This window comes from Saimiri boliviensis, chromosome 4 (genome assembly GCF_048565385.1).
Source record: "Saimiri boliviensis isolate mSaiBol1 chromosome 4, mSaiBol1.pri, whole genome shotgun sequence".
NCBI lineage: Eukaryota > Metazoa > Chordata > Mammalia > Primates > Cebidae > Saimiri > Saimiri boliviensis.
Genome location: NC_133452.1, coordinates 85,425,378 through 85,439,578, shown reverse-complemented (window position 1 = coordinate 85,439,578; position 14,201 = coordinate 85,425,378). Strand labels below are relative to the sequence as shown.

Sequence of the window (14,201 nt, the reverse complement as noted above, 5' to 3'; positions counted from 1 at the left end):
AGGTGGGTGGATCACAAGGTCAAGAGATCGAGACCATCCTGGTCAACATGGTGAAACCCCATCTCTACTAAAAATACAAAAAAAATTAGCTGGGCATGGTGGTGCGTGCCTGTAATGCCAGCTACTCAAGAGGCTGAGGCAGGAGAATTGCCTGAACCCAGGAGGCGGAAGTTGCGGTGAGCCGAGATCGCGCCATTGCACTCCAGCCTGGGTAACGAGAGCAAAACTCCGTCTCAAAAAAAAAAAGAAAGAAAGAAATCAAAGAATGACAGGGATGTATCAAAAAAGATCCAGAAACCATTCAGAAGGGACTTCCTTGGCCACATCTGGTATAATATAAGCAAAAAAGTAGCCCATTGAATAAAACAAAAATTAAAACCCACTGAGTAACCCACAGTAAGAATCATTTGTCCTTACTGATATACATAAATGAATAAAATGAAACTCTGATGAGGAACAGGGTATTTACATAATCTCAGAATACCTCTCCAATTATTGATTACGAAGAGAAAAAGCATAAACTTAAGGTACAGAAGCCTGACAGACATCATCTTTCTTAAGTGCTCAAAGTTAACACAACCAATTTGATGGAACAAAGCAAAATCCTGTACCACCTGACAGGAAGCGTCACTTCTGATATATTGTTATATTCCTGCCAAAGATGCAAAACCTGAATCTTGTCTTGAAGAAACATAAGAGAAATCCAAATGGAAGGATTTTCTACAAAATGATTGTGCTATCATCTTCCAAAGTGCCAGGATCATGAAAGTCAATGGAACATGAGGAACTCTTCCAGACTGAATCGAAGAAAGCATGACAGTGAAATGCAATGCATTATTCTGAACTGGATTCTTCTGTTATCAGGGATATTATAACAGACAATTGGCAAAGCATGAATGATGTAAGTTGGTAGCAACATATTTCCCAATTCTCAGGACTGGATGATGGTTATTTAGGAAAGTCCTACTTTGAGACTAAGTTTGATGACAAGGTCCATACAATATTTTTACAGTTGAGGCTTTCTTCACCATTGACTTGGATTCTTTCAGGTATCACACTCTGCTTAAAACTATCCAATGATTTCATCTCTCACTCTACAAACTAAAGTCCTTTCAACGGTCCATAAGTCACAGTGGTATAGCAGGCCATTACTATACTCTAGAATGCTATAAGCTTTGGAGAACCTGTTGTTAAAATTTTAGCAGTTCTGCAAAGCAGGTCAACTCACCCAGTTGGTAGGTTGAAGGTCATCCATGGCAAAAGTATTCACACCAAAGAAATCAACAAATACTGTAAATCAAGACCTTTTGTTTGTCTTTTTGTTTTCATGGAGAGTAGAATATTAAACATGTACCAGCACACTGTCATAAGATGTTTTACTATGTGTTGCCCCACCTCACCCACATCTCTCTGAACTAGGAACCCTTTCAAACGTACTTTCTCACAAATGGAAATTGTCTCACACAAGTATTTCACTTCTACATCTCACCCTTTTTAGTTTAATACTCAAATGTCTATTTCTCATTTGAAATAAAAGATTGTAACTTTTTCCTCCTCATCCCTTTTGAAATTTTTTCTCTACTTCTATCAAATATATAATTATTTATTTTGTATATTCTCTGCTGCCTCTTCTGTACTGCCACCATTAGACTGTAAGCTCAGCAAAGGCAAGTATTCTTGCCTTTGCTGTTATTACTGTTCATGGCTGTATCCTCAGCACTTAGAATTTGATTTTTCCATACTAGAGTAAGAACACAATAAACATCTGTGGATTGAATAAATGAATGGCCAAAGTTTATCACAAAATGCTAAGATGGTTTAACATAAATAGATCTTTACATCTGTGAATGGAAAATGAGGAAGCCAGACTCTTTTTAACAACCCACTATTGCAGGAACTAATCCATTCCTGAAAGAGAACTCACCTACCCATCTCCCACGGGAGGGCATAAATCTATTCAAGAAGGATCTGCCCCCAGGAACCAGGCACCTCCCACTAGTCTAGTCCCTATGTCTCAACACTGCCACATTGAGGATCAACGTGACAAAACGTAGGGACAAAACACATCCAAACCACAGTTATTAGGAACGGGAACACCAATATTTACATTAACTACAAAACAGACTAAACATTTTAATTAAAACGCACAGATCAGAATGGATTTAAAATCACCAAACTATATATATTTTTAAAAACAGCATATAGTTTTATGCTACTTTTATAGAAATATGTATTTTTACAGTTTTATGCTTTATACTGGAAGACCTAAGACAAGTTAAGAGGGTAGAAAAGACATACTATGCAAGCAGTATAGTCGATTGATTTCTCATGAAGATATAGAGTTACTTTAATGGGAGAAATTATGGCCTTTTCAACTGATGGTGACAGAATAACTGGATATCCTTATACAAAAAAAAAAAGAACTTTGATCCCTACCTTACTGCAAACACAAAATTGAATTCAACATGATCACAGATCAAAATGTAAAAGCTAAAACTATATAACTGCTAGAAAATACACTTAGCAAAAAATCTTCATGACCTTGAGGTAGGCAAAGATTTAAGACACCAAAAAAAAAAAAAAAACCCTTAAAGAAAAAAAAGCAATAGAGTGGACTTTATTAAAACAATTTCTGTTCATCAAAGGACACTATTAAGAAAATTAGGCTGGGCATGGTGGTTCACACCTGTAATTCCAGCACTTTGGGAGTCCAAAGCGGGCAGACTGCTTGAGTCTAGGAGCTCGAGACCAGCCTGGGCAATATGGTGAAACCCTATCTCCACAAAAAAATACAAAAATTAGCCGGGTGCGGTGGCATGCACCTGTATCCTAGCTACTCAGGAGGCTGAGGTTGGACAATTGCTTGAGCCCAGGAGGTTGAGGCCACAGTGAACCATGATCACACCACTGCACTGCAGCCTGGGTAGTAGACTGAGACCCTGTCTCAAAAGAAAGAAAAAGAAAATGAAAAGGTCAGTCACAGATATGAATAGTAATATATTCACAAGGCACTTACATGAAAAAGCTCTTGTTTTGAGACTGTATAAAGAACTCTCAATTAAACAATAAGACAAATAATCTAATAAGCAGCAAAAAAATTAGAAGACCCTTTTAGAAAGAACATATATGAATTGCAAAAAAACAAGTGAAAAGGCACTTAACATTATTAGTCATCAGTGAAGTGAAAATCAAAACTACAAGATACTACTTTACACCCATTAGAATGGTTCAGACTAATAGGACTAACAATACTAAACCCAAGTGAGAATATAAGCAGTTGAAACTCTCATTTTTTTTTTCCTGGTTGAGTGTGTAAACTGGTACAATCACTTCGGAGAACTGTTTGGTAATTTCTCACAAAACAACACGCGTATCTGTCCCATGACCCAGAAATTTCAGGTAAGTACCCTTAGGTACTTACCTAAAAATAAATGAAAATGTATGTCCAAAAAAAGATTTATACAATAATGTTATGACAGCTGTAGTCATAATAAGCAAACTCTGGAATCAAGAAAAACATCCAGCAATAGGAAAACAGACAAATGAATTGTGGTATATTCATACAACGGAAAACTCAGCAAGAAAAAGGAACGAACTACTGATATATGCAGCCACATAGATGGAACATGAATCTTTAAAATACTATGGAAGGAATGCAGCCAGAAACAAAAAATGTGTATATATTGTATGAATCCATTTATAAGCAGTTCAGGAAATGTCAAAACTAAGTCCAGCAAAGTTAGGTTTCCTAATTTGCTTAAACAAGGGAGAGTAGTTTAAACAAGGGAGAGTAGTCCAAGGGAACTGTGAAAGAACCCTGGATGAGAAGAAGGGAGGGTTTCTTGGCATGTTGGTTTGTTTTTTGTTTTGTTTTGGTAGGACTTGGGCTCCTAATTACAAGGTGCACCAGAATTGGAGATATGTGTCCAAATTCAAGATTTTTGAAAGAGAAAAAGAAATACATTTAGAGTACTAAGTATTATTTCCATTTCAAGATTGAAGAAATTCAGATCAAATTATTCTAACTTTGTGAGGAAGCAAGCGTTTGAACTCAGTTCTCACGCCATATCCAACTGCCACACGACATATCTGGCAGATTGAGAGAAAAGAGGAAAAAACTAAGCATCAATCTACCTGTGACACTGTGTAATAACATTCTCAGGATTTTAACATGTAATTTAATCTCTCTCTGAGACAGCGATTACAAAGGAATAGGCAAGGGGACCACAAATCATAAAACTGCTTTCAAACAAAAAAAGAGAACATTTTCCCAGAAGTCTCTTGTTTGTGTAGTAAATAACAAGTTCAACGTTCTCATTGTAACTCAGAACATGAATAAAAGAACGAGCTCCAATGAGCAGTCTGCAACCTTTCTTAGTGGTTCACTAAACTCACGTTTATTGAATGATTGTGTGGTTTCTCTGCAAAGAGCAGTTTGAAGGGAAAAGACCCGAAGTTATTTACAAAACAAGACGCGAACACACAGGAACTGATCCAATGAGGAGGATCCCGAAGAGAAGTAGAGGAGGCATTTTTTGCATTGTTTTGTCGGAAACGCCAGGCACTGCCAAGAGTGTTTTATATCACCGTTCCTCAAATCTTAATGTGCATTTGATTCCTGGGAATCTTGTTTAAATAAAAGTTCTGATTCCGTAAGTCGGGTGTGGGGCTGAGACCCTGAGTTTCTAAAAAGCACCCCAAAGACACCCAGACTGTCAGTAGGGGTGGGAGTGGCGGAGGCGACTCCAGGGGAAAGCTTCAGTTTGAGTGGTCGAGAGGCTCTACGCAACTGGAAACAAGACACTCAAAGTCCCTCGTACCCAGAGAGGCAGAGAGAGACTCACCAGCCCCCAGCCCCCGGGAGCAGAAAAGCGTGCTGAGCACCGCGCCTAGGATCCCAGTTCTTACCCCAGGATCAGCAGCGCGCTCTGCAGCTGTCGCCGCACCTCCAGAAACACGCGCGTCTCCGCCGCAGTTGCCGCCATGGCGGGCGTCCAATCCCGGGATGAACCAAGCCGGAGGGTCCAAGGGGCGCGGGTCAACCTGACCAGGAGCGGTTCCACGTGCGGACCGCGGACCAACCAGCAGCAGCGCCGCTGCGGCGCAGGCGCCAGTACCGGACGCGCGGCTGACGCCGCCTACCAGCTCACAGCGCCGCTTGCCGGCCGGAGAGCGCGCTACAGTGAACGCGCGGGACCCCGGAGGGCGGGGCGGGGCGCGCGTTTTCAAAACAAGGCTTTGGCCCAGAGCGCTGAGAAGGGTGGGCGGCGAGAGGCAAGCTATCCTCCCACTCTGCTTCTTATGAGCGTGACTTGACACGTCAGCCTCCCTGGAAATGACCATAAAAATCAGACCCAGGTCACACTCCTTTGGCTAGCTCGAAGGGAAGGAGATGATAGAGGCAGGTGTTACAGGTGGGCTTTGTCCCCAGGAGATCCAAGAGCAGAATTCCCCGCCCCAAACCCACTTTATCCTGGTCTCTTTTATGAACAAGGACAGTTAGTGTCTGTCTAAAGCAACAAAAATTTCAAGAATTGACTTGCCATTGCTTCTCAACTTAGACAGGATAGCTCCAAAATTGAAACAGGTGCAAAAACGTAAGGAAGTATTTTGTTACTTGATGCAGAAGAGTGTGGCTGAAGTCTATCTTGAATACAGGATTAACCATTTTTTAGGGGTAAAAAAGCACGATGAGAATGATTACGTATGTACAGCTCCACTCTTTACTTTCACAGAAGTAAAAACTAAGGGAAGTCGTCATCCCATTACGACTAGAAGATAGTTTTGAAAAGTTTGACACAGTAAAGAACCTGATATAAGCCGGGCGCGGTGGCTCACGCCTGTAATCCCAGCACTTTGGGAGGCCAAGGCGGGTGGATCACGAGGTCGACAGATCGAGACCATCCTGGTCAACATGGTGAAACCCTGTCTCTACTAAAACTACAAAAAAAATTAGCTGGGCATGGTGGCGCGTGCCTGTAATCCCAGCTACTCCGGAGGCTGAGGCAGGAGAATTGCCTGAACCCAGGAGGCGGAGGTTGCGGTGAGCGGAGATCGCGCCATTGCACTCCAGCCTGGGTAAGAAGAGAGTAGCTCCGTCTCAAAAAAAAAAAAAAAAAAAAAAAAGAACCTGATGTAATGTAAATACTTATAATGAAGAACCATTAAAATGTAAGACCAGGGTAGAATTTACAATAGGATTTCTTAAAAAGAAGAAGCTGCTATTTTTTTAAAACAAAAATAGTCGGGGCCGGGCACGGTGGCTCAAGCCTGTAATCCCAGTACTTTGGCAGGCCGAGGCTGGTGGATCACGAGGTCAAGAGATCGAGGCCATCCTGGTCAACATGGTGAAACCCCGTCTCTACTAAAAATACAAAAAATTAGCTGGGCGTAGTGGTGCGTGCCTGCAATCCCAGCTACTCAGGAGGCTGAGGCAGGAGAATTGCCTGAACCCAGGAGGCGGAGGTTGCGGTGAGCCAAGATCAGGCCATTGCACTCCAGCCTGGGTAACGAGAGCGAAACTCCGTCTCAAAAAAAAAAAAAAAAAAAAAAAAAATAGTGATGGCTTGTATACATAAAACCTTGTTTATTGATGTTCTGTTTCATTATTTCAAAGTAATAATTACTGCACAGCAAACACATTAATTTGAAGTATTTCTAAACAAAAAAATTAGACCATATATATATATATTTGTCACGGAATTTCACTCCTGTCGCCCAGGCTGGAGTGCAGTGGCGCGATCTCAACTCACTGAGACCTCCGCCTCCCGGTTCAAGCAGTTCTCTTGCCTCAGTCTCCTGAGTAGCTGAAAGTACAGGCGCGTGCCGCCATGCCCGACTAATTTTTATGTTTTTGGTAGAGACGCGGTTTCACCACGTTGGCCAGACTGGTCTAGAACTCCTGGCCACAAGTGATCTGCCCACCCTGGGCTCCCAAAGTGCTGGGATTACAGGTGTGAGCCATAGCGCCCGGCCTATACCATAAATAAATTCTTTTTTACTTTTATTTATTTATTTTTTTGAGATGGAGTCTCACTCTGTTGCCCAGGCTGGAGTATAGTGGCGCGATCTCGGCTCACTGCAGCCTTCCACTCCCGGGTTCCAGCGATTCTCCTGACTCAGCCTCCCCGGTAGCAGGGATTACAGGCGCAAGCCACACCCAGCTAATTTTTGTATTTTTAGTAAAGACAGGATTTCTCCATGTTGGCCAGGCTGGTCTCGAACTCCTGACCTCATGTGATCCGCCCGCCTTGGCCTCCCAAAGTGCTAGGATTACAGGCACGACCCACCTAGCCCAGACAATAAATTGTAAATAAATAAATCCTGTCATATATTTTAAGATAATAGCTTGAAACGATTTTTCTACAATCAGTATTTGGGGTTATTAAAGTTCATCATGTTGATGCACAAATTATTATATCTATCACAATAATTTGAAATCATACATGGAAGCAACAACTCACTGAAAAAATTAAGTTTACTACTATTTGATCTCAATTCATCTATTTGAAGGATGATGATTTCAACTATTCATATCCTCCTTTAATCCTCGAAGCTATTGAATGTTTAAATATTGACACATTATACTGAAATACACATCTTCCTTAGCACAGCTTACTTTTCGTAATTGTTTGTCAGCTTCAAAGATTGCTATATATTTAATTACGTATTTGTAAAAACTTCAATCTATTTTTTTTGACCCTACAGTGTTAACAAAACGGTGCAATCCACCTTGGAATAACTAGACATGATTGACAGAAAAGAGCTCTAGATTCAAAATAGTTCCGAATCTGATACCCAATATTTGTCTCCTAACTTCACAAGTCTCCTAACCTCTCTGGGCCGCAGGTTACTCACATGAAATACTGAGAAACTATTAAAATAATATCTACATAGTTATTTAAATAATATTTAAAACCTGTTTTGGGTTCCTATTATCCCTTCAAAGGCGTCCCCAAACTTTTTACACAGGGGGCCAGTTCACTGTCCCTCAGACCGTTGGAGGGCCGCCACATACTGTGCTCCTCTCACTGACCACCAACGAAAGAGGTGCCCCTTCCTGAAGTGCGGCGGGGGGCCGGATAAATGGCCTCAGGGGGCCGCATGCGGCCCGCGGGCCGTAGTTTGGGGACGGCTGCTTCAAACTCTCCATCAAGATGAGACTGGCGCTGGCAAGTTGAAAACACCTGCTAAACCCCTTTCTAGCCACTCCTGAAACTGGTAGCCATGGCCGCTTCCCGCGACAGTCCACTTGAGGGCGCTGTGGCAACAGCTAGCGCAGGGAGGCAAGAAGCCGACCGGGGGCGGGGATCGAAGTCCGCAGACGTCGACGCCGGCGTGGGCGCGAGCGCGGTGCACGCTGGGAGCTGTCACTAGGCCCTTCGGCTCCCGGCCTCGGTGAAGCTGCCGCGGTTGCCAGGAGAGCGGTGCCGGCGGGGAGCGGCTGAGCCCGCAGCAGGTAAGAGCGTTCCCGCCCCCGGTGCGGTCGCTAGGCTAGTCGCCGGCTCCGAGCATCCTCCTCGGCCAGGCTAGGCTAGGTTCTGAGCCGCCGGCACGCCTCGCGGGTCTGCCTACTGTGGCGTCGAGGGTATTGTCACTCTGGCCCCGCCTGGAGCCGCGAAGCTGGTCAGCCGGCTTCTGGTTTCCGGGAAGTCGGGAGCTGCGCGGGGACTGGAGGGCCAGGGCTGGGGCCGGAGCCAGGACCGGGCGGAAGCGCGAGGGCGGCCTCGGGCCAGGGAGGCCGGAGGCGGGGCCGGGCCCCGGGGCAGGTCCCGAGCCTCCCGAGCTGGGGCGGAGCAGTGCGCAAGCTGGGGTAGAGGTCGCACCTGTGAGGTGGAGGCGCGCCGACTACCCTCTTTGTTGGAGGAATCGAGGCATTGTGCCTTCTCCTCAGCTGGTGGGTTCTTTCAGCATTGAGGAGACACGGAGGCCCGCGGGGGTTCCTGCACGAAGTTTATTAAGAGAAAGTCCGAAGAGTCAAACGGCGGTTGTTAACAATTATCACCTTTGATTTCCTAGCCTTTTAAAGTTGCAACATAGCAATAGTCACTTGTTCGGCCTCCTCCATTCCAGTACCCTGAGCGGGCGGGGAATGCACACAACTATTCTCAAAAGCTAAGTAAATTGTGTTTTGAACATTTTTACACTATCTTAGAGTTCTGTGGAGCTTGAAAAATATAAAGATTGGGAAAATTACTTCGACTCCAGCTAAAGCAGTCAAAAAATTGTAATTACCGAAAATGTAGGAAACTGTTTGCTTGACAAATAGGCCCTGAACTGTAGAGAGACAAATAACTGTTTTGATGTTGTTGGCTATTGTCTATGCAGATATAAGTTATTTACTTTTAATTTTGTTTGTAGGTATTAATATGATATATAGTGAATAACATGTCAGCGTTACTGTGTTAAGTAACTCACCACCTGATAGGTAACACAGTGATTTACGTGGACCGACTGAAGTTATGAGTAAATTAAAACCACCGAGTAGTCTAAATGCTTTATTTTAGTGATTACTTTCAGCCACAACTGATAACTAAAACATTCTCTATAATTGTTAAGCAGTAGCAAATCTCCACGTGGGCTTGATTATTGGGGAACCTAGTGCTGAAAGAACTAGAAACACCTGAGTTAATACACAAACCAGAAAATGTGACGCCATATCCCAAATCTTAAATGTAAGGTAAGTGTTGTCAGTTAAATGTTTGATTGTAGATGTTCAAAGAATTCCTATTTTGTAGTTAAAGTAATGGAATGAGCTCTGACTTTGGGATGGAGATTAGATTCAAGTCCTTTAGTATGCTACTAACCAGGTGTGATCTCTAGGCTTTAGTTTTGTCATTGTTTAAGGGAATTTGAAAAGACCAGGATTTTCCAAACTGGTGTTTCCCTCAGAACAGTCTTCTAAAGTCATTTGATAGGCTTACTTCCCCCAAAGCAGTGTTAGATGGCAAATAATTTGAGAGCACGCTAGGTTAAGCTAGGTTTAACTTTTTTGCCTTTAAAGGCCGGACTCTTCAAAACCTTTACTGTTAGGCTCATACATGTAAATCTCCAGGGGAAGGTTATCCTAGCATTCCCTATACTTACCTAATCTATTTTCTCATGGCCAATTGGTTAACAACGCTCAGAATATAATTACATGGAATACAAATTTGAAAACTACTGTACTTGAGCTGAGTCCCTTTCAACTATAAAAGTCCATGCATTAGGCTTGTTTTTTTTTTTTTTTTTTTTTTTTGGCTGTCATTCATTTTAAGCTTTTTGGAGCATGAAAATCTAGTGCCAACTCACTTGTATAAAAAAAAAAAAGATATTTTTCTTAGTAAAACATTAAAGACACACTTAAATTCCCGTGAATCTTAATGCTTTAGTTATTGACAGAAGAGTTATTTTTTTCTGTTTTTAAAAAATTTTTTAAAACCATAATAACATTTTGAATTTGATTTTATGGTGGAGTGGAGTTGATGTTACTCAAAATGGCGTTTTAAAGTTCCAGGTGAAAACTTGTTGATAATGGCATCACTTTTATTATTTCTCCTTAAGTCTTGAATTCCTAAAATGAAATTGTGGTACAAGCCACCCCAAATGTGCTTACTGTGTAATAACTACATAATTTTAAGAGGTTATATCATGGAAAAGAGCTAAAGGCTAAAACACAAATTCTGAGACGGTTATTTCTAAATTGCTTTACAAACAGGATGTGTGCTGAACACAATCTTAAATTGTTTTGCTAAATTCTGTTAAGTTTCAATAGCACACAACCAGTGTGGGTATTCTGTCCATTCTTTGTTACTTTCTTAGGGTGAATGGTGTTAATGTACAATTTTGCTTGGGCATAGAGGTGGGAAAAGAACATGAAATTTTAATAGATAAGCCTTAATTCAGGTAAATTCTCTCCCTGGAACTATTAAGTAGAAATGTAAAACTAATATTTTTTGTGTAATAGCCAGCAGTTTTAATTGAGAATTTATTATATGAAAATATGATCCATTTGTCTTTAATTGGCGGTTTCCCTTTTTCTTTTATTGTATTTACTTCCTCCTTTGCAAGCTATCCAAGCCTGAAATCTCAGTGACCTTTCATTGCATTGGTCAATGATAGGGTATCACATTTACTAAAGAAAAATTTATATACACTGCTGTACATTCATTTAAGTGTGCATTTCAACAAGTCTTAGTAGATGTATATGCGCCTGTGTGACTACCACCACTATCAAGATTTGGAACATGCCGCCACTCAAGCACATATTATACTTTTACTTTCTCAGGATGTTCTGCTGTCTCTAAGTGTCTAAATTATACCTGTCTTTCAAGACCTAGCTCAAATGCTACCCTGTGAACCTTTTTTTAATTGCCTCATTTTGAATTTATTTCCCCCTCTTCTGACTCTCCTTTTCACATTGTTTTAAACATTATTATCTGTTCTTTGTGGTGGCTAACCCAATGGCGAACATAGAGCCGGCACTTATTTTTTGACCACATGGATTAGTGTAATATTTTCTAAACTTCAGTCGTGATACCATCTTCAACATTTTGGCCATATATTCCTATTTGGCATTCTGTTATTAATATTTCTTTATATCAATGTGTAATGTTTTAAAGGAAACGAGATAACTGAGTAGAAGGCAGGTGGCACTTGGCATAAACAGAAGCTGGACATGTATGTAAAAATAATGAAAACCAAATGTTTTCAATTTCTAGCTAGAAACTATTCCCTGCCAGAGGTTCTACGTCTAAAACTTGCCCTTTGTTTAAAAGTAAGATTGGCAAGAATTTCAATGATGTTAACATCTTGGCACCAAACTGGGACTTTGTTCTCGATACAGCCAGAAGAACTGAAAGAGAATGAAGAGGGAATAACTGATTTTGTTGTTGTTGTTTTTTTTTTTTTTTGGAGAGATGGAGCCTCGCTCTGTCACTCAGGCTGGAGTACAGTGACATGATCTTGGCTCACTGCACCCTCTGCCTCCCAGGTTTAAGCTATTCTCCTGTCTCAGCTTCCCAATTACCTGCGATTACAGGCGCCTGACATCACACCTGGCTAATTTTTGTATTTTTGGTAGAGACGGGGTTTCACTATGTTGGCCAGGCTGGTCTCAAACTCTTGACCTCAGGTGATCTGCCTGCCTCTGCATCCCAAAGGGCTGGGATTACAGGCATGAGCCACCACACCTGGCCCTTCATTTGATTCATTGTCACTTACCTCTGCCCTCAGATCTGATAAAATCATCTCACATCTGTCCGTTTGGTGGCCTAAATTTTTGTAGATACCAAGTAAAGCAGTGCTTGAAAATGCCTTAGAATTTTATCTGTGCAGGGCCAGGCGCGGTGGCTCAAGTCTGTAATCCCAGCACTTTGGGAGGCCGAGGTGGGTGGATCACAAGGTCGAGAGATCAAGACCATCCTGGTCAACATGGTGAAACCCCATCTCTACTAAAAATACAAAAAATTAGCTGGGCATGGTGGCGTGTGCCTGTAATCCCAGCTACTCAGGAGGCTGAGGCAGGAGAACTGCCTGAACCCAGGAGGCGGAGGTTGCGGTGAGCCGAGATCAGGCCATTGCACTTCAGCCTGGGTAAAAAGAGTGAAACTCCGTCTCAAAAAAAAAAAAAAAGAATTTTATCTGTGCAATAATTGAGAAATAAAGTCTTAATTAAACTGAGAAGTGTACTACATTTACCTTAAAAAATATTGTACAAAAATATAGTTACTTTAGAAAATACAGTACAATAATATCAATTCTTGAGTCAGATATGTCTTTATTTTTTCAAAAATGTTCTGAATGTTACTGATGTTACATCTTATTAGGGTACATTACCCTTAAGATAAACATTTAAATCTAAAATCTAAATCTGAAAACAAGTGGGAACCTGTTAGATGACAAAGTGATGACTGTTGATTCAGGAGTGATGAAATGTTAATATAATTATCTAGGAAAGCTGCTGTATGAGTAGATGAGGTATTAAAGTTAATCTCCTATCGCCTTTAGTTTTTTCTGTCATCACTTAAGTTTTATATAGCTATATTTTCATATTTCCATCCTGCTGAAGACATTTCTAGACTTTTTCCTTCTGAGATGACACATTCTACTCTCCCATGGAAAGAGTTTCATATGAACAGACTGGAAAATAAATTCCCTGCTCTTAGTTTGTAACATACATCTTTTTCTCTTTGTGTGTTTTGTTTGTTTTTTTGAGACGAAGTCTTGCTCTGTCACCAGGCTGGAGTACAGTGGCGCAATCTTGGCTCACTGCAACCTCCACCTCCTGGGTTCAAGCGATTCTTCTGCCTCAGCCTCCCGAGTAGCTGGGACCACAGGTGCGTGCCACCACGCCTGGCTAATTTTCGTATTTTTAGTAGAGGTGGGGTTTCACTATGTTGGCCAGGGTGGTCTAGATCTCTTGACCTCTTGATCCACCCACCTCGGCCTCCCAAAGTGCTCGTATTACAGGCGTGAGCCACCGTGCCTAGCCTTGTAACATGCATCTCGTATGTAAAGTTACTGTAGTTACTTACAGGCATATATCCATATTGTGAGCCTAAAGTTTGCTGTTACTTTATGTCCATGAACAAAGAGCTTGGGTAAATAGACTCTTTCATTTGGTATTAACTGTTTTCCAAAAAAAAATTAACCTGAGTAGTGATAAGTTTATCAATACACACAGTTATTTGCTACTCAACCAGAGGTCAGATTCCTTTTAATCTAAGATTCTGGGATACAACCTCAAAAATTGGAAATAAGAAAAGAGCCATCTTGGATGCATAGCCCTTATTTTGCAAACAAGTGGTTTCTTTCCTGCTTCTCTACAGTAAAAGGAGCAGTATAGAAGCAGTACAGCTAAACTGTCATCGTTTAGAAGTGACAGCTGACTGTAATCTAAAAACCATAAAAGCACTGCAGTCTTAGTCCTTTGAATCATACAAGTAAATAGCCCTATGTTTTTCAGTTGCTACTGATTGTGCTGTTATGTTATGAAAAGGTACTATAAAGTATCAGCTACCTAAACCCTTAGAATATGTGTTATTTTTGTCAAATGTTCTAGATAGCTAGAATTTTTTATATACTCCAAATGCCATCACAGAGCACTGATTATGCTTTTTGCTTGTGTTCAGCATGATGCAGCTGGCACAGTGGCTTTTTCATACATGCTTAACAGTTTAAAAATTTCCTGGTGAGGTTTTTCTCCTGCTGGCCTGTGAGAA

At 41.5% G+C, this 14,201-nt stretch overlaps 2 protein-coding genes across 22 annotated transcripts in view; one reads left to right on the top strand and one right to left on the bottom strand.

Moving 5' to 3' along the window:
* UBE3D (ubiquitin protein ligase E3D) overlaps positions 1 to 5,115 on the bottom strand; it is a 196,214-nt gene extending 191,099 nt beyond the window's left edge. For 2 of the 3 annotated variants that reach the window (XR_012517254.1, XM_003922977.4), the window contains exon 1: positions 4,909 to 5,115. Coding sequence is in view for 2 of the 3 variants with exons in the window: in XM_003922977.4 (XP_003923026.1) it covers positions 4,909 to 4,985 (77 nt within the window). In the remaining variant the exon portion in view is untranslated. The remainder of the gene's footprint in view (positions 1 to 4,908) is intronic. The other variant, XM_074397770.1, reaches the window with a different exon arrangement.
* Positions 5,116 to 8,353: 3,238 nt separating this feature from the next.
* Positions 8,354 to 14,201, top strand: part of DOP1A (DOP1 leucine zipper like protein A) — a 98,709-nt gene continuing 92,861 nt past the window's right edge. For 6 of the 19 annotated variants that reach the window (XM_074397752.1, XM_074397748.1, XM_074397750.1 and 3 more), the window contains exon 1: positions 8,550 to 9,679. The gene's annotated coding sequence lies outside the window, so the exon portion shown is untranslated. Of the gene's footprint in view, positions 8,459 to 8,548; positions 9,680 to 12,491; positions 13,317 to 14,201 lie in introns of those variants that run through there. The other 13 variants (XM_074397766.1, XM_074397759.1, XM_074397756.1 and 10 more) reach the window with 7 other exon arrangements.